This window comes from Cherax quadricarinatus, chromosome 23 (genome assembly GCF_038502225.1).
Source record: "Cherax quadricarinatus isolate ZL_2023a chromosome 23, ASM3850222v1, whole genome shotgun sequence".
Classification (NCBI taxonomy): Eukaryota; Metazoa; Arthropoda; class Malacostraca; order Decapoda; family Parastacidae; genus Cherax; species Cherax quadricarinatus.
The window spans coordinates 15,464,153-15,489,378 of NC_091314.1; the positions used below are offsets into that span (position 1 = coordinate 15,464,153).

Consider the following 25,226-nt stretch of genomic DNA (forward strand, 5'->3'; position numbering starts at 1 on the left):
AAAAGCATTTTAACCATACCCATATACTCAAGGGTGTAACTATCTACAATTTTAGTGACTTTTAAACAATACACATTACAATGCAAAATTTGCACACAATGCCCACTGTGAAAGCCCGCACCAACAGGCCTGTGCCTCTGCTACGGTAATCCAGCAAGCAACTGGTAATCCAGGGTGGCAACTTCCTGATCAGGAGACGAGAGTAGAGCCAAACCCAGAGCAGTCAGGTGTACACCAGGCAGGAAACTTCACAAAACATGTCAAGGTGTCTCTCACTTGGTGGCCGAACCAAACAGTGAGACTTCCAGTCAACACTCACGATCCTTAACATGGTCAGGCACTCAAGCCCATCTTCCGAGGTCCCACTCCACACAGATCCTCCAAACTTATGAAGAGGAGGCTGTCATAGAACATGGAGGGGTCCAGGGGACCACAAAGGCAAACCGTCGGGCCGTTTTGTATATAGAGCACACCAAGACACAACATCACATACCTTCCTGAACGTCTCATGTTACCGAAGGTTGTCAACCACTGCCTCAACTCACATTTAAGTACACCCTGACCCTCGTCACACTTTTGGCTCTGACTCGACTCCTTCACAGTCAGATGGCTGGTAGAGAGTACTCAGGCTCGCTGAGAGTTCACCACTGCAAAAACAACAAGGTCAGCACATGACAAACACTATGTACAAAGTACGCACCATGCATCTACATGAAACATCTAGAGAGAGCATCAGCAACCACATTCTCTGAGCCTTTTATATATTTAACTTTCAAATTAAAAGGCTGTAGGAACAAAGCCCATTTTAAGAGTCTGATTTTAGTCACTATACACAGGAACAGGATGAAGAGATCCTGAGACATGTACAAATGCTGAATAGCCAGCCCCAAAATGAAAATTTTCTTTCCTGTGGTAAAATGTTGACATTTAAACTTAGAAGGTTGTTCATAGACAATAACAGTTCTGCAACCTCTCGCAGTGCAACAACAAACACCAAAGACTTCTCTTTGCACCCAGGTTGGATACATCAAGTTTACACAAACACCATCACGTTCCATCTCACACACAAATTTTAAGCACACAATGAACACAATTTGCATTACACACATTAAAATGGTACTGGAACACAGGCCATGGAAATCACATCTTCCATGTTTTAGCTTATTTAAAATGTTTGCATCTTTTAGTGCATAAGTATCAATCTTTCTAATTCTGTAAACCTTAGTTGTTAAACGTACTCTGTGGTAGTCAGTGTTTATGCCCAGGGTGCCATCTAATTTGGGAACCATGAAGCATGGGAATGCCCACTGACTCTCACTAAGCACTACAAACTGGTGTTGGAAGAATTTCACTTCTTCCTCCATCTCCAATTTTTCATACAGATTTTTCCCACACAAAAATTGTTGAATTGGCTCAGTTTCCTTAACAATTTCCTCATGGAGTTTCAATTTTTCCCCATTACTGACATCCCAACTTTTATATACGTAGTTCCAAGGTGGCTGAGCCAACTCTCCAACATTTTTCTCATTAAACCCAAGCATGCATTTCCCAAAATCTTTTACACACATGTTATTTCTTAAATACGCTTTTGGTATTTCATACAGATTGTTTTGCAGCCCTTTACATTCCATTAAAACATTGGTCTCTCTGAATTTTTGACACAACTTCAAACCCTTTGACCGGTTACTGTGTACATTATACTCATTCTTTTTCTGCTCAGGGGTATGGGTTTTATATCTAACCCCTGGGAACTTCCCCCACAACATGTTCAGCTCACAGCAACTTGCCATTCAGATTTTCACTTGAATTGGCTCCAGTATCAGCACTTCCTCTCCAGCCTCCAGAGTATCATGGTCCATATTATGGTCCCACATCATCATCCTGGTCTGGTTGATGGGCACGTTCACTGGTACCATCCACCTCATACGAGTCAAACAGTATCTGAAACTGAGAAAAAGCTCCGAGGGGGGAGCATCACCATCCTCCCCAAGCCAATAGCTCAGAAATTCCAGAGTGCTTCCCCACTCAGCAAATACAAAGAAAGGGATCCTCTCATCCCAGTTGTTAGTATTGTCTATACCATAGGCTTGCATCATTGTCTTGAGGGCTTGATGTAATTTCTCTATTTCCCCTTGAGATGGAGGGTGATAGGCCATTGCAAAGTTAGGCTCTACTTTTAATTCCTTCAAAACATTTCTAAAAGACTTTGAGGTAAAGTTAGGCCCCTGGTCTTTTTGCACTGCTTGTGGAAAACCAACATGAAAAAAGAACTTCATCAAAGCCCTTAAGACTACATGAGCTGTTATCTTATGCAGAGGGACTGCTTCCAGGTACCTGGTAGTGGAGCAAATATTTGTGAGTAAATAATCATTTCCCATTCTGGTCCTTGGGAGTGGGCCAACGACATCCACTACCAGCTTGCTGAAGGGTTCACCTGGTGCTGAAATCGGCTGAAGGGGAACAGGTTTAATACTTCGACTAGGTTTCCCTATAATTTGAAAGGCATGATAGGTCTCAATATGCTCTCTGACAGTCTCCCACAGCTGAGACCAGAAGAAATGCCTGGAAACCTTGGACATCACCACCTGGGGACAAAGCCCTTGTTCTCCTTCCATCGATACTGCAAACAGAGGTGAATTCTTTATAAGAGTTTCCTCCCTGAAATGAAAACACTTATTTAACTGTAAAATCTCTTCCTCAGCAACAGCGACATTTTCCTGCACAGAAATTAATTGCACCCTAGCAGGTGCAGCCTCTCTCACACTATTTAACTGATCCATTCTCCAATCATGCTCAGCTCTGGCTGGAACATCCTTTTCTTCAGTTGACTGCAGTTCAACATCAGAAAGCAGAGTTACCAAACTTAAGCCCTCACCATCCTCATGAGAAATATCATGAAGACTGTTGGTAGCATGATCATGAGCCATACTTCTCATGGTGGAACCATCAGGGAGAAGGTCTGGCAGGGTTTTCCTAGCCATTTCCTCCCAACATTTCGGACTTGGTTTCCCCCAAACTAGTTGTTCCTCACTGTCTAACAGGCCCATAACATTATTCCCTAATAAGAGGTCGACCCCTTCGAAGGGAATTTCATCGGAGATACCTACAGGGAGATAGCCAACTTGGTATGCAGATTCTACCCATAATTTGTGTACAGGTGTCCTTATGGTTGAACCCGTAATACCCTTCAACAATATATCTACCCCAGTATAGGTATCCTTAGACACTGGTAGCACTCCAGCACGTAGCAAAGAGTAGGTGCTACATCCATCTCTCAAGGACAATATGTTCTCAACTCTGCCTACATTCTTTTGCAAACCAACTGTGGACCTACTAGAAAATATACACATCCTGGGGTCTAGATCCAAAGGTTCCTCCTCACCTTGCCTTGAAGACCTAATGCAGGCAACTGGATGTATCTCTGCAGTTAGAGTCCTCTGGGGTGGTTCCTCCCTTTCCTGATCTCGCCGCCTTGACCAGCAAAACTTTTGTGTGTGTCCAGTTTTGTTACAGTAATAACAGATAAAACTCTTAAAGGTATTTTTACCATTTGGTGTAGGACTGGTACTGTTTACTCGAGGATCTGAAACATCTGATTGTCTAAGTAAACTTTGAACTCCAGCTGACTTACCTTTTCCTTCTATTTTAGAGGGCACCTCAGCCTTCATTTGTCCCTGAAAATTCTTGTCCCACTTACCTTTATGACCATAGGACTTGGAATAAGGTTTAGAATGAGTGGGGAAATTTTCAGGAGCATGACTGTTTTTACTTACCAATTCCCTGCGAGCCAAGAATCGGTCACCTAGATCCAGTGCTTCTGAAAGATTATCTGGGTTTTTGTCCTCCAAATATTCTCTGAGGTCAACAGGGATTGTATTGTACAATTCCTCATGAACCATTAGATCTACTAATTTGTTATAGTCTTTATTAACTCCTTTAGAACAAACCCATTTCTTAAAAAGGAACAGTTTCTCATTCCCAAACTCAGTTAAGGTCTGCCCATCCTGAAATTTTTGATTCCTGAACTTTTGTCTATATTTCTCAGGTATCATTTGGTATGCAAGCAATACTTCCTCTTTAATCTTATCATAATCAGAAAAATCTTGCCCCTCCAGAGTCTCTACTCTTTGGAATCCTTTACCTACAAGTTGTGTGCGAACTAGGGTAGCCCACTTCTGTTTGGGCCATCCTTGCTCCAAAGCAGTCTTCTCAAAAAAAGAAAAATACCTATCTGGGTCACTCTCTGTAAACTTAGGGACAAAATTTGCAGCTTTAGTTATGTTAAAGTACTGCTCAGGCTCTTGTTCTGAACCTCCTAACCTTTGACGTTCTTTCTCCTTAGCTTTCATTAATTTCATTTCAGCCTCTAGTACAGCTAATTTCAGTCTCATTCTCTCCATTTCCATATCACCTGGAGTAGGTGATTCCTCATCTTCACTATTAACAGGCATGTTTACTGATGAATTATTACCTTCTTCCCTGAAGCCTAAAAAATCTGAAGACTCATCTTCTGACATAGTTTTATCTTTAAACACTTGCTTCCCTCTTACAGTATCAGTGGACAAAGTTTTCCCACAGGCACATAAAATAACACAAATTGAATGTAAACTATGCACATAGCACTTACCATAACCACAACAAAAATGTGTTACTCCCTTTCCCCCACCTTAGGAGAAAAACAACCTGTAAACTAATATATGAAAATAACACTTCCACTGACACCACCTTGGTAAATCTTCTACCAGAAACATGCAACTGTTATTACCCCATACCAGCACATATAGTTCAAAGAATGTTTTGAGTTATTTTAGCAGTCAAATAACTATCCCGGACAGGCCCCCATGTTACGTTGGTTTGTCCCTTATTACTTTGATAGTAAGGTTCTCACTACATGTTCTAGTGTGGGGTAGCTTTTACTTAATGGTCTTATTTGTCTAGGGGTAATACTTACATCATGGCTGATCATCCTGAGTGTCTCTGATACCCTTTCACCAGCCCTCTTCACAGGTTATGTAAACTACTACTATAAAAATATAACTGTATTCTCAATAGATATGTACAGAATATACAATTACAGCCTCACATTTTCAAAACAACGATCTACACACTGCATAGCTGTTCTCCCACATGGTGTATCTCAACAACTTTTGTCCTCTCTTCTTCACATAACTCTGGGCTAACCAGTGTTTTGACACACTTTAGTCACCCTGGGTATGGTGGTCACAACTTAAATTATAAAAACTCACCCCTGGAGCACACATAATGCCCCAAAAGATAGAAGAAGGACCCAGAGATCCTGCCAGGTTGAAGGCCAGCCACAGAGAGAGAGAGTCAGTCAGAGGGAGAGAGAGAGAGAGCCTGGCTAACTCCTCCCACCAAAACAAAAGACTGTTGCCAAGCACAATTCTCCAGTTACCACAATTCTACCACCTCTTAACTTTACTTTTACAAAAAGAAATACAACTTTATAAACTACTTATTTAAATTGTGTGTTTATGTGTCTATAGTATAACCTATTATATTGAGAAAAATAGGTTTGACCCAGCTGCCTCTCAGTCATAAGGTTGATCAGTCCTTCTGACATTTAGAGCAAAGTCCCCATCAATTCAATATAATTAGGTATTCCAGAGTAACTGTTACTTATAAATACATGTTGGGTCCTATAGCCCCATAACATTCTCATAAACACGTGGGATAACAGGTACAACTTGCTACTTCTAATTACACTTAGGTCACATTACACATGCATGTACACACATATATACATGTATACATATCCATCTGGGTTTTCTTCTATTTACCTAACAGTTCTTGTTCTTTTCTATTTCCTCCTATCTCCATGGGAAAGTGGAAAAGAATTCTTCCTCTGTAAGCCATGTGTGTCATAAGAGACGACTAAAATGCCAGGAGCAAGGGGCCAGTAACCCCTTCTCCTGTATTAATTTCTAAATTTAAAAAGAAAAACCTTTGCTTTTCTTTTTTAGGTCACCCTGCCTCAGTGGGATATGGCCATTTCATTGAAAAAATCTGGTCACATCATAACGAATTACTTATACAGACATGAATTAGGTCACACACACATGCAAAAATTCATGTCTGCATAAACCATGATTATAGAAAATAATAAATTTGTAGGTACCCTTTCTTTGTTGCACTAACATTACTTCATAACTTAGAACTTGTAACTGGAATCGTTCATGTTTCTTAACATATTCCTTTTCTCAGGTGCATCAATAATCAGAGCCTACAAAAAACAGGACAAATTCTTCAAAGAGTCATTGAAGCTGTTAGAGAACAGCCAGAAATCTCTCTATGCCAACATTGCTGTTAATAGGTAATCTTGATTTACAATAAAATTCTTTTATGAGTGAAAGAATATTTGTGCAAAATATTGCATGTATGTTTTCGTGTATATTCACATATCTATTCACTTTAATATTTAGCTTTAGATTTAGATTTAGCTTTGACTTCTGGGCCAGTCTGATGTATCCCTGACCCCATAAGTTATATCATATTTTTACTTCTCTATATGCTTTCACTAACTTATACTTAAAAAATGCCTTCTTCTTTCTCTTTGGTTTACTTTAGTGTCTTTCCGTATGTTACCTTTTCTTACTCTCACTCTTTTCAAATGATCTGTTTACTGTCTTCAATGTTGTAATGAATACAGTCAGCCATCTATTTACTGCATTCAGTATTTATTTATTTATTTATTTATTTGAACATAATACAGGAAAGTACAAAGGAATACGGTTATTAAAGTGCAACATGCCAAAGCCCCTTGTATGCAAAGCATTATGGGCAGGCTTAAAATTAACTTAAGATTAACTAAGCAATGATATAGTCAGTGGTAAAAACATTATTGTAAACAGATAACAATTAAGCACAAATGAGTATTTCAAAGACAGGTCATATGGTCATTTACTATGTTGCTGTGCATTCAATAGAATGGAGTATTCTGTTTGGTAATGTAATTAAAAAAATAACAAAGTTTGATTGGGTCACAGATTAGACATTTATGAGATACAATATTTTTTTTATTTTTTTTTTTTATTATCACACCGGCCGATTCCCACCAAGGCAGGGTGGCCCGAAAAAGAAAAACTTTCACCATCATTCACTCCATCACTGTCTTGCCAGAAGGGTGCTTTACACTACAGTTTTTAAACTGCAACATTAACACCCCTCCTTCAGAGTGCAGGCACTGTACTTCCCATCTCCAGGACTCAAGTCCGGCCTGCCGGTTTCCCTGAATCCCTTCATAAATGTTACTTTGCTCACACTCCAACAGCACGTCAAGTATTAAAAACCATTTGTCTCCATTCACTCCTATCAAACACGCTCACGCATGCCTGCTGGAAGTCCAAGCCCCTCGCACACAAAACCTCCTTTACCCCCTCCCTCCAACCCTTCCTAGGCCGACCCCTACCCCGCCTTCCTTCCACTACAGACTGATACACTCTTGAAGTCATTCTGTTTCGCTCCATTCTCTCTACATGTCCGAACCACCTCAACAACCCTTCCTCAGCCCTCTGGACAACAGTTTTGGTAATCCCGCACCTCCTCCTAACTTCCAAACAACGAATTCTCTGCATTATATTCACACCACACATTGCCCTCAGACATGACATCTCCACTGCCTCCAGCCTTCTCCTCGCTGCAACATTCATCACCCACGCTTCACACCCATATAAGAGCGTTGGTAAAACTATACTCTCATACATTCCCCTCTTTGCCTCCAAGGACAAAGTTCTTTGTCTCCACAAACTCCTAAGTGCACCACTCACTCTTTTTCCCTCATCAATTCTATGATTCACCTCATCTTTCATAGACCCATCCGCTGACACGTCCACTCCCAAATATCTGAATACGTTCACCTCCTCCATACTCTCTCCCTCCAATCTGATATTCAATCTTTCATCACCTAATCTTTTTGTTATCCTCATAACCTTACTCTTTCCTGTATTCACCTTTAATTTTCTTCTTTTGCACACCCTACCAAATTCATCCACCAATCTCTGCAGCTTCTCTTCAGAATCTCCCAAGAGCACAGTGTCATCAGCAAAGAGCAGCTGTGACAACTCCCACTTTGTGTGTGATTCTTTATCTTTTAACTCCACGCCTCTTGCCAAGACCCTCGCATTTACTTCTCTTACAACCCCATCTATAAATATATTAAACAACCACGGTGACATCACACATCCTTGTCTAAGGCCTACTTTTACTGGGAAAAAATTTCCCTCTTTCCTACATACTCTAACTTGAGCCTCACTATCCTCGTAAAAACTCTTCACTGCTTTCAGTAACCTACCTCCTACACCATACACTTGCAACATCTGCCACATTGCCCCCCTATCCACCCTGTCATACGCCTTTTCCAAATCCATAAATGCCACAAAGACCTCTTTAGCCTTATCTAAATACTGTTCACTTATATGTTTCACTGTAAACACCTGGTCCACACACCCCCTACCTTTCCTAAAGCCTCCTTGTTCATCTGCTATCCTATTCTCCGTCTTACTCTTAATTCTTTCAATTATAACTCTACCATACACTTTACCAGGTACACTCAACAGACTTATCCCCCTATAATTTTTGCACTCTCTTTTATCCCCTTTGCCTTTATACAAAGGAACTATGCATGCTCTCTGCCAATCCCTAGGTACCTTACCCTCTTCCATACATTTATTAAATAATTGCACCAACTACTCCAAAACTATATCCCCACCTGCTTTTAACATTTCTATCTTTATCCCATCAATCCCGGCTGCCTTACCCCCTTTCATTTTACCTACTGCCTCACGAACTTCCCCCACACTCACAACTGGCTCTTCCTCACTCCTACAAGATGTTATTCCTCCTTGCCCTATACACGAAATCACAGCTTCCCTATCTTCATCAACATTTAACAATTCCTCAAAATATTCCTTCCATCTTCCCAATACCTCTAACTCTCCATTTAATAACTCTCCTCTCCTATTTTTAACTGACAAATCCATTTGTTCTCTAGGCTTTCTTAACTTGTTAATCTCACTCCAAAACTTTTTCTTATTTTCAACAAAATTTGTTGATAACATCTCACCCACTCTCTCATTTGCTCTCTTTTTACATTGCTTCACCACTCTCTTAACTTCTCTCTTTTTCTCCATATACTCTTCCCTCCTTGCATCACTTCTACTTTGTAAAAACTTCTCATATGCTAACTTTTTCTCCCTTACTACTCTCTTTACATCATCATTCCACCAATCGCTCCTCTTCCCTCCTGCACCCACTTTCCTGTAACCACAAACTTCTGCTGAACACTCTAACACTACATTTTTAAACCTACCCCATACCTCTTCGACCCCATTGCCTATGCTCTCATTAGCCCATCTATCCTCCAATAGCTGTTTATATCTTACCCTAACTGCCTCCTCTTTTAGTTTATAAACCTTCACCTCTCTCTTCCCTGATGCTTCTATTCTCCTTGTATCCCATCTACCTTTTACTCTCAGTGTAGCTACAACTAGAAAGTGATCTGATATATCTGTGGCCCCTCTATAAACATGTACATCCTGAAGTCTACTCAACAGTCTTTTATCTACCAATACATAATCCAACAAACTACTGTCATTTCGCCCTACATCATATCGTGTATACTTATTTATTCTCTTTTTCTTAAAATATGTATTACCTATAACTAAACCCCTTTCTATACAAAGTTCAATCAAAGGGCTCCCATTATCATTTACACCTGGCACCCCAAACTTACCTACCACACCCTCTCTAAAAGTTTCTCCTACTTTAGCATTCAAGTCCCCTACCACAATTACTCTCTCACTTGGTTCAAAGGCTCCTATACATTCACTTAACATCTCCCAAAATCTCTCTCTCTCCTCTGCATTCCTCTCTTCTCCAGGTGCATACACGCTTATTATGACCCACTTCTCGCATCCAACCTTTACTTTAATCCACATAATTCTTGAATTTACACATTCATATTCTCTTTTCTCCTTCCATAACTGATCATTTAACATTACTGCTACCCCTTCCTTTGCTCTAACTCTCTCAGATACTCCAGATTTAATCCCATTTATTTCCCCCCACTGAAACTCTCCTACCCCCTTCAGCTTTGTTTCGCTTAGGGCCAGGACATCCAACTTCTTTTCATTCATAACATCAGCAATCATCTGTTTCTTGTCATCCGCACTACATCCACGCACATTTAAGCAACCCAGTTTTATAAAGTTTTTCTTCTTCTCTTTTTTAGTAATTGTATACAGGAGAAGGGGTTACTAGCCCATTGCTCCCGGCATTTTAGTCGCCTCATACGACACGCATGGCTTACGGAGGAAAGATTCTTTTCCACTTCCCCATGGACAATAGAAGAAATAAAAAAGAACAAGAGCTATTTAGAAAAAGGGGAAAAACCTAGATGTATGTATATATATATATGCATGTGCGTGTCTGTGAAGTGTGACCAAAGTGTAAGTAGGAGTAGCAAGATATCCCTGTTATCTTAGCGTGTTTATGAGACAGAAAAAGAAAAAAGAAAAACCAGCAATCCTACCATCATGCAAAACAGTTACAGGTTTTTGTTTCACAGTCATCTGTGAAACAATCATCTGTGAAACATTTATGAGATACAATTTATGTGATACAATTATTCAGTATTTATTTAGTTGTGGGTGAGTAAGTGATTTTTGAGAAGAGACTTAAATTTATAAACTGACAGTGTTTCTTTTATATTCACAGGTAGTGAATTCCAGATTTTAGGGCCTTTTATGTGCATTGAGTTTTTGCATACCGTGAGGTGGACACGAGGAACATCAAAGAGTGATCTGTGCATTGTGTGACGGTCATGTGTTCTGTTGAGGTTGGTAAGGAGAAGTTTGAGGGGAGGGTTTATATCAGAATTAAGTGTTCTATGTATGTAGGAGGTGCAGTAATAAGTATGGATGTTTTGTATGGTGAGCAGGTGTAGAGTTTAGAATATTGGTGGAGTGCGCTGCATGTAGTGAGAATTTGTTATCATTCTGACTGCAGCCTTTTGTTGGGTAATTAATGGTCTGAGATGGTTTATTGTTGAGCCCCATGCACAAATTCCATAGGTGAGATAGGGGTAAATAAGTGAGTGATATAGGGCCAGGAGGGCTGACTGTGGAACATAGTACTGTATCTTCAATAGTATGTTTACAGTCTTGGAATTTTTTTTGGAAATTTGTTGTATATGTGTTTGAAATTTGAGTCTATTATCAAGGTGGATTCCTAAGAATTTTCCCTCTGTGAGCTTTGTGATAGATGATCTGTTTATCATTATGTTAAGAGGGGCATCTGTAGCTCTGTTACCAGACTGAATGAAGTAGGTTTTGTCAATGTTGAGAGTAAGTTTGTTAGACCTCATCCAGGTAGATATTTTCTGTAATTTGGTATTCACAGTATTGGCTAGCATGACTGGGCTTGGGTGAGAGAAGACTATGTAGTGTCATCTGCAAATAGTGTGGGTTTGAGTAGTTGCAATGCATTTGGAGGGTCATTTATGTAAATGAGAAAGAGAAGAGGACCAAGGACACTTCTCTGTGGGACACCAACTGTAATTGGCTGTGTGGAATAGTTTGCTCCATTTGTGTAGACATACTGGCTTCTGTTGCTGAGGTATGACTTTAGGTAGTTGAGGGAGTGCCTTCTTATACCACAGTATGACAATTGTGGAGCAAGTCATGGTCAACTGTATCAAAAGCTTTATGTAAATCAATGAAGATCCCCAGTGGGACTTCTTTTTTCTCTAGTGCAGAGTATATTTGTTCTAGCATGTGTATAATAGCATCATTCATATTTTTATTAGGCCTGAACCCAAACTGACAGGGGTTGAGTATGTTGTGGGAGATGAGGCAGGAATAGATTCACTTATGAATTAATTTTTCAAAGATTTTAGAGAGAGGGTGTAAGTTGGATATTGGCCTATAGTTATTCAAGTCTGTTTGGTCTCCTCCTTTATGGATCGGGTGACCCTCGCTATTTTGAGAACTGTAGGGAAGGTAGAGGATTTGATGGATTTGTTGAAGAGTGTTGCAATGATTGGTGACAGCACTTGCAACGCTTTTTTGTATATAAAGGGTGGTAAGGTATTTAAATCTCCTGTCTTGTTTTTTGGTGTGTTGATAATAAGGGAGACTTCTGTTGGGTTAGCCGGAGCTAGGAACAGTGTGTTTGGGTAGTTGCCAGTGAGGTAGTCATTGGGTGGGGTATTTGAGCTTGGGATTTTATTGGCTAGGTTTTTTCCTATGGTGGAGAAGAAATCATTGAGTCTGTTTACTGTTTCAGTTGGTGCGAGTAGGGGTTCATCCTGTTTTGTTAGTTCAGTTGTGCTATTTCGTGATATCTTTTTTGTTCCTAGAATTTCTGATAGGGTTTTCCAGGTCTTTTTTATGTCACCTTTTAAGTTGGATAATCTGTTCTCATAATACAATTTTTTTGCCCATCTTCTCAGGCTGGTTAGGATTGATGAGTAACGTTTTGTTTGGTCTCTGGTTATGTGACCCATTCTGTACTGTTTTTCATATAGGTGCTTTGTATTTATGGATTTGAGGATGCTGGGTGTTAGCCATGGACTGTTCAGTCTCTTAGCTGTCATCTGTTTAGTTTTTTTAGGGCAGTGCTTGTTATAGCATTGCCCTGTATAGATTTCTAGCTCAGTGTGCCAGTCAATGTTTATCACTGCTGTTGTGAAGTTATTAATGGCTGCCTCATTGTGAAGTCTGAAAGTGACTTTAGCAGTGTCTTGGGGTAATTTGCCTAGATTAGTTATGAGGAAGGTAGGGTAGTGGTCTGTGGTATTATCTGTGATTATGCCTGATTTTAAAGGGGATATGGTGTTGGTCCAGATGTGGTCTAGTAGGAAAACACTAGTCTCTGTACTTCTTGTAGGTTTTGTTACTATTGGTAGCAACAAGCAGTTACTCATAGTGTTTGTGAATTCAGTAATGTGTGGGTCCTGATCTTGCAGGAGATTTATATTGAAGTCATCTGAGAGTAGTAAGTGATCTTTATTCATGCATGCATCAGTTATCATACTTCCTAGGTTTTCACTAAAATGGCTAATGTTTGACTGTGGTACTCTGTAGATGTTTATCACTGTGAGAGGTTTTTGTAGATATTTGGATTTGAATTTAGCTATTATACATTCCCCATGTTCATCCCTTGTGCAAGTATTAGTGATACATTCTAGTTGGTCTGAGTAGTATATAGCTGTGCCACCCCCTTGTTGATCTAGCCTACAGTTGTGTATGGCTGTGTAACCAGGAATGGCATAGACATCTGTAGTATCAGACTTTAGCCAGGTTTTGGTGAAAGTAATGATGGATATACTCGCATGCAGGGAATTTAGTAATGCTATGAGGTCATCATAATGTTTACTTAAAGATCTGATATTGTAGTTAAAGACAGTTATGTTGTTGTTGGCTCTGAGAAGTGCCTTTGATTGTTCTGATGTGTAGTAATTACAGTTACTCTTTGATTCATTTAAGTCATTCAATAAGAGGTTGGTATCAGGATCAATGCTTGTTATCATAAGATTTATAGTGAATCTATAGTTAGAATTAAGTATAAGACAAAGTAAATATTCTAAAGCTAAAAAATAGCACCTGAATTATTTTAACAAATGTAAAAATATGAGCTAAGGTAGTTCTTTAAGGAGACAATATAAAAGGGACTAAAACAATTTGTGGTGAGCAAATAAAGTGATGATCAAATAAAGGAGCTTGGGAATATAATAGTAGGTAGGTCTTTAACTGCTTGAGGGTCCATGCCGTAGATCTACGGCTTTACGTTGAGGGTCCAAACCGTAGATCTACATCATGAGCTCAGCTCACTCTGATAAGCTGTGAGTGGTAAATTTTGGCCTAGATATGAGAGAATACATCTATGTGGTACGTGTGCACCACATAAAACAAATCCTGCAGCACACAGTGCATAATGAGAGAAAAATAACTGAGACCGTAATTTTCGATTAAAACAGCGAATTTGCAGTGGTTTTTCGTATGCTTTTTATAGTTGTATTTGCAATTTCTTGGTCTCATTTGATAGAATGGAAGATATATTACAGAAATAGAGAGGATTTTGATTGGTTTTAGTACTGAAAATGGCTTGAAACTGAGCTCAGAATAGCAGAAATGTTAAATTTTTGCCAATGTTCAAGAGTAAACAAATGACTTCACATGTCTAATACACACCAGCTGGTGGGTCTAATATACATTCACAAATGTGGTGATATTATTTATACAATTATTACAATATTGCATAACAGTAATCTTCTATTTTTTGGTTTGAATAAAAATTCATTATGTGAATAAAAAATCAAAATGGAATTCATTAGTAAAGCCTGAAAACATAACTAATAAACAGGGAAAATGTTAGTTTAGTGCCAGGAATGTCTGCATTGTTTATTCTGGACCCTATTTTGAAATTGGAGCATATTGAATTTTGCATTAAATTGGCCAAATTACCAATTTCCGATCACTTTATTTTGTAGTTTAAACAGTTGACTTGGTGAATTCTTGTTCTCAGTCGATAGAATAGAGGTAATACTAATGAAATAGCTAAGAATTTGGTCAACTGGAATAATGTAATTGGCCTAAAATGAGAGTCAAAGTCGGCAAAATTGCTGATGCTTAAATATCGCTGACACATCAAAATTCGCGAGAGCATAATTTCGTCAATTTTCCATCAAATTTCGTACTTTTTGTTTTATTATCTTCAGAAAAAGATTCTCTACCATCTCATAAGAAAAAATAACAAAATTATTTTTTGAAAATTCTTGGACACTGGTGCACACTTTGAAATTTGGCCTCTGGACCCTGAAAGGGTTAAAGGTAGTCCTTTAAAGTTAAAATAAAGGAGACAATATAAAAGGGACTAATATAAGTTGTGGTGAACAAATAAAGTGGTAACAAATAAATGAGCTTGGGAATATAATGGCAAAATAGTGAACTTATTACACTTTAGCACCTGAGAATAGCACCTTGATTATTTTAACAATTGTGAATATATGAACTAAGGTAGTTACATAAAGCTAAAACAAAGGAGAAAATATAAAAGGGACTAAATTAAGTAATGGTAAACAAATGGAGAGATAGTCACTATGATATAATATTGATTTTTGTAATACATAGTAAGTTGAGCAATTAATTGCACTGTAAAATGTAAAAAAAAAATATGAGGTAGTTGGTACTAGCTAGCAAAAGATAGTTTTGGGACTTGCACAGTAATGTAATTGGAATAAACACAAATTGCACACACAATATAAAAGAACTAAAAAAAGTAGTGGTAAACAAAATTAAATGGGCACAGCAACCCAAAAAGAAAGGAAATCCCCAAAAAGAAAATACTTTCATCATCATTCAACACTTTCACCTCACTCATACATAATCACTTTTTGCAGAGGTGCCCAGAATACATTAGTTTAGAAGCATATATGTATAAAGATACACAACATATCCCTCCAAACTATCAATATCCCAAACCCCTCCCTTAAAGTGCAGGCATTGTACTTACCATTTCCAGTACTCAAGTCTGGCTATATAAATATAACAGGTTTCCCTGAATCCCTTCACTAAATATTATCCTGCTCACACTCCAACAGATCGTCAGGTCCCAAATACCATTTGTCTTCATTCACTCCTATCTAACACCCCTTGCCCACAACACCTCCTTTACCCCCTCCCTCCAACCATTTTGAGGCCGACCCTGACCCCGCCTTCCTTTCCCTACAGTTTTATACGCTCTCCATGTCATTCTACTTTGATTCATTCTCTCTAAATGACCAAACCACCTCAACAACCCCTCTTCAGCCCTCTGACTAATACTTTTATTAACTCTACATCTTCTCTTAATTTCCACACTCTGAATTCTCTGCATAATATTTACACCACACATTGCCCTTAGACAGGACATCACCACCTCCAACCACCTCCTCACTGTAGCATTTACAACCCAAGCTTCACACCTATATAAGAGTGTTGGTACCACTATACTTTCATACATTCCCTTCTTTGCCTCCATAGATGTTTTTTGTCTCCAAATAAACCTCAATCCGCCACTCACCTTTTTTCCTTCATCAATTCTGTGGTTAACCTCATCCTTCATACATCCATCCACTGACACGTCAGCTCCCAAATATCTGAAAAACATTCACTTCTTCCATACTCCTCCTCTCCAATTTGATATCCAATTTTTCTTTATCTAAATCATTTGATACCCTCATCACCTTACTCTTTTCTATGTTCACTTTTAACTTTCTACCTTCACACACTCTCCCAAATTCGTCCACTAACCTTTGCAACTTTTCTTTAGACTCTCCCATACTCACAATATCATCAGCAAAAAGTAACTGTGTCAATTTCCATTTTGTATTAGATTCCCCATAATTTAATCCCACCCCTTTCCCCAACACCCTAACAGTTACTTCTTTTACAAACCCATCTATAAATATATTAAACAACCATGGTGACATTACACATCCCTGTCTAAGACCCACCTTTACTGGGAAATAGTCTCCCTCTCTTCTACACACCCTAACCTGAGCCTCACTATCCTCATAAAAACTCCTTACAGCATTTAGTAACTTACTACCTATTCCATATACTTGCAACATCTACATTGCTTCCCTATCCACTCTATCATATGCCTTTTCTAAATCCATAAATGCAATGAAAATTTTGCTACCTTTATCTAAATACTGCTCACATATATGCTTCAAGGTAAATACTTGATCTACACATCCCCTACCCACTCTAGAACCTCCTTGCTCATCTGCAATCCTACATTCTGTCTTGCATCTAATTCTTTCAATAATGACCCTACCATACACTTTTCCTGGTTATTATTATTATTATCACACTGGCCGATTCCCACCAAGGCAGGGTGGCCCGAAAAAGAAAAACTTTCACCATCATTCACTCCATCACTGTCTTGCCAGAAGGGTGCTTTACACTACAGTTTTTAAACTGCAACATTAACACCCCTCCTTCAGAGTGCAGGCACTGTACTTCCCATCTCCAGGACTCAAGTCCGGCCTGCCGGTTTCCCTGAACGCTTCATAAATGTTACTTTGCTCACACTCCAACAGCACGTCAAGTATTAAAAACCATTTGTCTCCATTCACTCCTATCAAACACGCTCACGCATGCCTGCTGGAGTCCAAGCCCCTCGCACACAAAACCTCCTTTGCCCCCTCCCTCCAACCTTTCCTAGGCCGACCCCTACCCCGCCTTCCTTCCACTACAGACTGATACACTCTTGAAGTCACTCTGTTTCACTCCATTCTCTCTACATGTCCGAACCACCTCAACAACCCTTCCTCAGCCCTCTGGACAACAGTTTTGGTAATCCCGCACCTCCTCCTAACTTCCAGACTACGAATTCTCTGCATTATATTCACACCACACATTGCCCTCAGACATGACATCTCCACTGCCTCCAGCCTTCTCCTTGCTGCAACATTCATCACCCATGCTTCACACCCATATAAGAGCGTTGGTAAAACTATACTCTCATACATTCCCCTCTTTGCCTCCAAGGACGAAGTTCTTTGTCTCCACAGACTCCTAAGTGCACCACTCACCCTTTTCCCCTCATCAATTCTATGATTCACCTCATCTTACATAGACCCATCCGCTGACACGTCCACTCCCAAATATCTGAATACATTCACCTCCTCCATACTCTCTCCCTCCAATTTGATATCCAATCTTTCATCACCTAATCTTTTTGTTATCCTCATAACCTTACTCTTTCCTGTATTCACTTTTAATTTTCTTCTTTTGCACACCCTACCAAATTCATCCACCAATCTCTGCAACTTCTCTTCAGAATTTTCCAAGAGCACGGTGTCATCAGCAAAGAGCAACTGTGACAACTCCCACTTTATGTGTGATTCTTTATCTTTTAACTCCACGACTCTTGACAAGACCCTCGCATTTACTTCTCTTACAACCCCATCTATAAATATATTAAACAACCATGGTGACATCACACATCCTTGTCTAAGGCCTACTTTTACTGGGAAATAATTTCCCTCTTTCCTACATACTCTAACTTGAGCCTCACTATCCTCGTAAAAACTCTTCACTGCTTTCAGTAACCTACCTCCTACACCATACACCTGCAACATCTGCCACATTGCCCCCCTATCCACCCCGTCATACGCCTTTTCCAAATCCATAAATGCCACAAAGACCTCTTTAGCCTTATCTAAATACTGTTCACTTATATATGTTTCACTGTAAACACCTGGTCCACACACCCCCTACCTTTCCTAAAGCCTCCTTGTTCATCTGCTATCCTATTCTCCATCTTACTCTTAATTCTTTCAATAATAACTCTACCATATACTTTACCAGGTTTACTCAACAGACTTATCCCCCTATAATTTTTGCACTCTCTTTTGTCCCCTTTGCCTTTATACAAAGGAACTATGCATGCTCTCTGCCAATCCCTAGGTACCTTACCCTCTTCCATACATTTATTAAATAATTGCACCAACCACTCCAAAACTATATCCCCACCTGCTTTTAACATTTCTATCTTTATCCCATCAATCCCGGCTGCCTTACCCCCTTTCATTTTACCTACTGCCTCACGAACTTCCCCCACACTCACAACTGGCTCTTTCTCACTCCTACAAGATGTTATTCCTCCTTGTCCTATACACGAAATCACAGCTTCCCTATCTTCATCAACATTTAACAATTCCTCAAAATATTCCCTCCATCTTCCCAATACCTCTAACTCTCCATTTAATAACTCTCCTCTCCTACTTTTAACTGACAAATCCATTTGTTCTCTAGGCTTCCTTAACTTGTTAATCTCACTCCAAAACTTTTTCTTATTTTCAACAAAATTTGTTGATAACATCTCACCCACTCTCTCATTTGCTCTCTTTTTACATTGCTTCACCACTCTCTTAACCTCTCTCTTTTTCTCCATATACTCTTCCCTCCTTGCATCGCTTCTACTCAGTAAACTTATTCCTTTATAGTTTTTACAATTTCTTTTGTCCCCCTTCCCTTTATATAGAGGAATTATACATGCTCTCTGCCAATCCCTAGGTACCTTCCCCTCTTTCATACATTTATTAAACAAAATTATGAACCACTCCAACACTATATCCCCCCCTGCTTTTAGCATTTCTGTCATGATTCCGTCAGTTCCAGCTGCTTTACCTGCTTTTATTCTATGTAATGCCTCACTCACCTACCCCACACTCACATCCTGCTCTTTTTCACTTCTAAAAGATGGTATACCTCCCTGGCCAGTGCATGAAATTATCACCTTCCTTTCTTCATCGATATTTAAAAGTTCCTCAAAATATTCCTGCCATCAACCCAATACCTCCATCTCCCCATCTACTAACTCCCCTACTCTGTTTTTAACTGACAAATCCATTCGTTCCCTAGGTTTTCTTAACTTGTTTATCTCACTCCAAAATTTTTTCTTATTTTCATCAAAATTTCTTGACAGTGTCTCTCCCACTCTATCATCTGCTCTCCTTTTACACTCTCTCACCACTCTCTTCACCTTTCTTTTACTCTCCATATAGTACTCTGCTCTTCTTATAACACTTCTGCTTTGTAAAAACCTCTCATAAGCTACCTTTTTCTCTTTTATCATATCACACCCTTTACTTCATCATTTCACCAATCACTCCTCTTTCCTCCTGTACCCACCCTTCTATAGCCACAAACTTCTGCCCCACATTCTAATACTGCACTTTTGAAACTATTCCAACCCTCTTCAACCCTCCCCCCCCCCCCACTACTCGTACTTGCACTAGCCCACCTTTCTGCCAAGAGTTGCTTATATCTCACCCGAACTTCTTCCTCCTTTAGTTTATACACTTTCACCTCTCTCTTACTTGTTGTTGCCATTTTCCTTTTGTCCCATCTACCCCTTACTCTAACTGTAGCTACAACTAAATAATGATCCGATATATCAGTTGCCCCTTTATAAAGATGTACATTCTGAAGCCTACCCATCAACCTATTATCCACCAATATATAATCTAACAAACTACTTTCATTACATACTGTATCATAGCTTGTATATTTATTTATCCTGTTTTTCATAAAATATGTATTACTTATTACCAAACCCCTTTCTACACATAGCTCAATTAAAGGCTCCCCATTTTCATTTACCCCTGGCATCCCAGATTTACCTACTACTCCCTCCACAAGTACTCTCACACTTGGTTCAAAACTCCCCACATACTCAACAATTCCCAAAACCTCTCTTTCTTCTCCACACTTCTCTCTTCTCCAGGTGCATATACACTTACTATAACCCACTTTTCACATCCAATCTTTATTTTACTCCACCTTTATTTTACTCCCTCTTTTCCTGCCATAGCTTATCCTTCAACATTATTGCTACTCCTTCTTTAGCTCTAACTCTGTTTGAAACCCCTGACCTAATCCCATTTACTTCTCTCCACTGAAACTCTTCCACCCCCTTCAGCTTTGTTTCACTTAAAGTCAGGACATCCTGCTTCTTCTCATTCATAACATCCACAGTCATATCTTTCTTATCATTGTGCGTGGATGTTGTGCAAACATCCACGCACATTCAGACATCCCACTTTGATAATTTTCTTCTTCTTCTTTATAGTAATCCTTACAGAAAACGGGGTTACTAGGCCATTGTTCCTGGCATTTTAGTTGACTTTTACAACACACATGGCTTACGGAGGAAAGATTCTTATTCCACTTCCCCATGGATATAAAAGGAAAAGTAATAAGAACAAGGACTATTAAGATAAAATCAAAGAAAACTCAGATGAGTGTATATAAATAAATGTGTACATGTATGTGTAATGTGACCGAAGTGTAAGTAGAAGTAGCAAGACGTACCTGTAATCTTGCATATTTATGAGACAGACAAAAGACACCAGCAATCCTACCATCATGTAAAACAATTACAGGCTCTCGTTTTACACTCGCTTGGCAGGACGGTAGTACCTCCCTGGGTGGTTGCTGTCTAGGGTTAGTACTTACTGAGATATGAGGCTGCAAAGTTGGTGCTTAATGCTCATCTGATGGCAACATCGAGTCCTGCTGCTTGAGGAAGTGTTGCCGATATACCATTTTTTCTTATTTTTATATTTATATAATTTTTATGCTCTGATAATTACAATTTATTGTAATTCTTGGCATTTCATAACCAATCTATGTTCTAACACTAATATTTGTACTCAAATTGTCACGAACACATTGACAGGTGGACATTTACACCTGCCTTGGTCATTTACTATTGTCTAGGAATATATACAGAGTATTTATAGGTCCCAGCAATGTTTTGGATACACGAGAGTATAGAAGAAGAAGGAAGGAGGAGGAGGAAGGAAGAATTTTCCTTGAAGCAATGTGACAAGCATCTGGGAGGGCAGTGATGAGATATTGGATGACATTTGATGGATGCCAGCAAGGGTGCAGAGATGAGATAGTGCAGAGATAAGACGAGGTAAGCTATGACATTTGATGGGCACCAGCGAGGGTGCAGAGATAAGGGATGGCATTTGATAAGCTCATATCACAGTCTCTGGTTATCTGTCTCTCTGTCTGCTTGTCTCTTTCTGTCTCTCTGCTTGTCTGTCTGTCTCAGAGAGAGCCACTGTGAACCAACAGGTATTCTTATGCATTATATCAACAAGCACAGTATAGCACTTTGGATTTTTTAGGTTATCCTAGGTAATTTACACTATGTATAATTGTATTTGTGTGTACCTGTGAGACAGATAAAAAGAGATAGAGTGACAGGTAGACAGAGACAGATAGACAGAGACAAATAGACAGAGACAGAGATAGACAGACCCTAAACTTGGGGTTAACATCACTTCCTAGTAAGAGACTTAGTGATCTAGGAATCCACCTTGACAGTAGCCTCAAGTTCCATGATCAGCTCTCCTTGCACTGTATCATTCACTCATCTACCTTTATCTCACAGTAGCCTATATTATACCTTGACAGTAGCCTATGTTCCACAATCAGCTCTCCTTGCACTGTATCATTCACTCATCTACCCTTATCTCACATATGGAATTTGTGCATGGGGATCAACAACATTAAATCACCTAAGACCATTAATAACCCAGCAATAGGCTGCAGTCAGAATAATAACAAATTCCCACTCCCGACAGCATACTCCACCAATATTCAAAAGTCTAAATCTGCTCACCATTAAGAACATCCATACTTATTCATGTGCCTACTATATACATAGAACAATACAAGCAAACATAAACCCTCCACTCAAACTTCTCCTCACCAACCTTAACAGGATACACGACCATAACACAAGACAGATCTCTTTTTGATGTACCCCGTGTCCATATCACACTGTGTAAAAACTCTATGCACATAAAGGGCCCCAAAATTTGGAATTCATTACCAGAAAATACTAAAGCAATCCAGTCTGAAAATTAACCCTTTCAGGGTCCAAGGCCCAAATCTGGAGTCACGCACCAGTGTCCAAGAATTTTCAAAAAAAAAATTTGTTATTTTTTCTTATGAAATCGTAGAGAATCTTTTTGTGAAGGTAATAAAACAAAAAGTACGAAATTTGGTGGAAAATTGACGAAATTATGCTCTCGTGAATTTTGATGTGTCAGCGACATTTATGAATCGGCGATTTTGCCGACTTTGACTCCCATTTTAGGCCAATTACATTATTCCAATCAACCAAATTCTTAGCTATTTCACTAGTATTACTTCTATTCTATCGATTGAACACAAGAAATCGCCAAGTCAACTGTTTCAACTACAAAATAAAGTGATCGGAAATTGTTAATTTGGGCAATTTAACACAAAGTTCAAAATATTCCAATTTCAAAATAGGGTCCAGAATAAACAATGTAGGCATTCCTGGCACTAAACTAACGTTTCCTCTGTTCATTAGTTATGTTTTGAGGCTTTACAAATAAATTCCATTTTGATTTTTTATTCACATAATGAATTTTTATTCACACCAAAAAATAGAAGATTTACTGTTATGCAATACTGTAATAATTGTATAAATATCATCACCATATTTGTGAATGTATATTAGACCCACCAGCTGACGTGTATTAGACGTGTGAGGTCGTTTGTTTACTCTTGAATATAGGCAAAAATTTAACATTTCTGCTACTTTGAGCTCAGTTTCAAGCCATTTCCAGTGCTAAAACCAATCAAAATAATCTCTATTTCTGTAATATGTCTTCCATTCTATCAAATGAGACCAAGAAATCGCAAATACAACTATAAAAAACATACGAAAAAACACTGCAAAGTTGCTGTTTTAATCGAAAAATCATGATTTAAGTTTTTTTCTCTCATTATACACAGTGTGCTGCAGGATCTGTTTTATGTGGTGCACACATACCACATAGATGTATTCTCTCATATCTAGGCCCAAATGTACCACTCACAGTTTATCAGAGTCAGCTGAGCTCACGGTTTGGACCCTGAATGTAAAGCCGTAGATCTACGGGACGGACCCTGAAAGGGTTAATTTAAGACTTTTCTTAAAAGCCACTTAATCACCTTAGACTAAATGATAAATACTCATTATTTAACATTACCAATAAATTTACCAATTACCTAAATCTTAAAACTTCAAAACTAGACAACCAAGTTCATATATTGACAAATCATCACATAGAAGTATACATACCTACCAAAAGCAGTGCTGCCCTTCACCAAATTGTAGTAGTTTCATACTGTAAACTGCTGTAAACTACTGGAAACTACTCTTGAATCATGTTTCAAAAAAAGCATTTTTGAATATATGAATATATTCTTTTGGTTTGTATAAATTAGATTCACTTATAATTAATAGAACTGCTGTACAACTATAATAAATTTCTTTAGTGTTAAGTAGTCAGTAGGCCATTAACCCTTAAACGGTCCAAACATATACATGTATATACGTTCACTCGCGTAGCGCCCCAAATTTCTTGAGAGAAAAAAAATTTCTTTTTTAAATAGGAAAAAAAGCATATGGTACCCAGGCATCCCCAATTATTTTAATATGGTGCACAGTGAGTGCACACACCCATTCTCTCATGTCTAGGTGACTCAGGCTTATTGTGGCAATGTTGAATGAATGACAAAGAAAATGTATATATATGTTTGGGGCGCTACGCACGTGAACGTATATATACGTTTGGACCGTTTAAGGGTTAAATTAAGTTGGCCCATAATGCATAGGCATAATAGAGGCTCTCTTTGCACTGCAACCCATTATTGTAAAAATATAATCTCAATGTACTACTTGCAAAGAAATAAATTTAAAATTGAAATTTAAAATTGAAATTTGAAATTGAAAATTGTACCTGTATGCCAGCACAGTGTGTAAGTATATTTAGATACAGATACACATAAATATAATTATCAGAGTATATTTAGGTACAGGTACACATAAGTATAATTATCGAAGTACATAAAAAATATGCAGTAACTTTAAAACACTTGAAATTCTGGAAAATTTCCAGACATAATAGAGAGATGTGCTCACAGAGAATGTAAACAAGCCAGGTGGGGCGTGCCGTATTAGAAAGACTGCTCACCGTATGGTAGGTTTTGGTCAGGATTTGAAATCGCTGTATTAGTGGAAGAGTCAACTTGCATGTCACATTTGTCAACCAAATGCATGTTTTGTATATAGTCAATCACTGTTGCTGGTTTTAGAATACGTTCATTTGTCACTCTATCCACCCTGTCACGGTCTTTCATTTCGTTATGGTGAATGGATGTCAACAGCGTAACATCTCATTTGTCATGCCACTGTAATGCCGTGACGTCATTGACAGCAAACACCTGCTCCTCACCACTACGAGTGCCTGGTTGATCCTGGGCATATGTTTACAATTAGAACACACTGTGCCACACACATCTGTCATGTTCACTCCCAAGAAATCACTGAGTAAGGGGCTTGAGTACCAGTTATCAATATTTAATGTATGCCCCTTACCAAGATATGATGCCAGCATCGTTCTCACTACTGGTCACCTGAGATACCCAATAACATCCTGGTATCTTTCAGTGTTTTACTTCCCGTGTATACAGTTATGTCCAATACCAGGCCACTGTCACAGTCACAGAGTACAAACAGTTTTATGTCAAAGTGTTTCTTCTTGTTCAGTATATACTGCTTGAATGACAGTCTACCTTTCAACAAAATCAAAGACTTGCCAAATTCAAGATTCTCGAGTG

The 25,226-nt window shown here is 38.8% G+C and overlaps 1 protein-coding gene across 6 annotated transcripts in view; it reads left to right on the forward strand.

The window, feature by feature from the left end:
• The window catches only part of LOC128685730 (ATP-binding cassette sub-family C member 3-like), a 406,756-nt gene that overhangs the window by 262,777 nt on the left and 118,753 nt on the right, over positions 1-25,226 (forward strand). For 5 of the 6 annotated variants that reach the window (XM_070087954.1, XM_070087953.1, XM_070087950.1 and 2 more), the window contains one exon: positions 6,226-6,334. In XM_070087954.1, the coding sequence (XP_069944055.1) occupies positions 6,226-6,334 (109 nt within the window). Of the gene's footprint in view, positions 1-6,225; positions 6,335-10,734; positions 10,856-25,226 lie in introns of all 6 variants that reach the window. The other variant, XR_011392357.1, reaches the window with a different exon arrangement.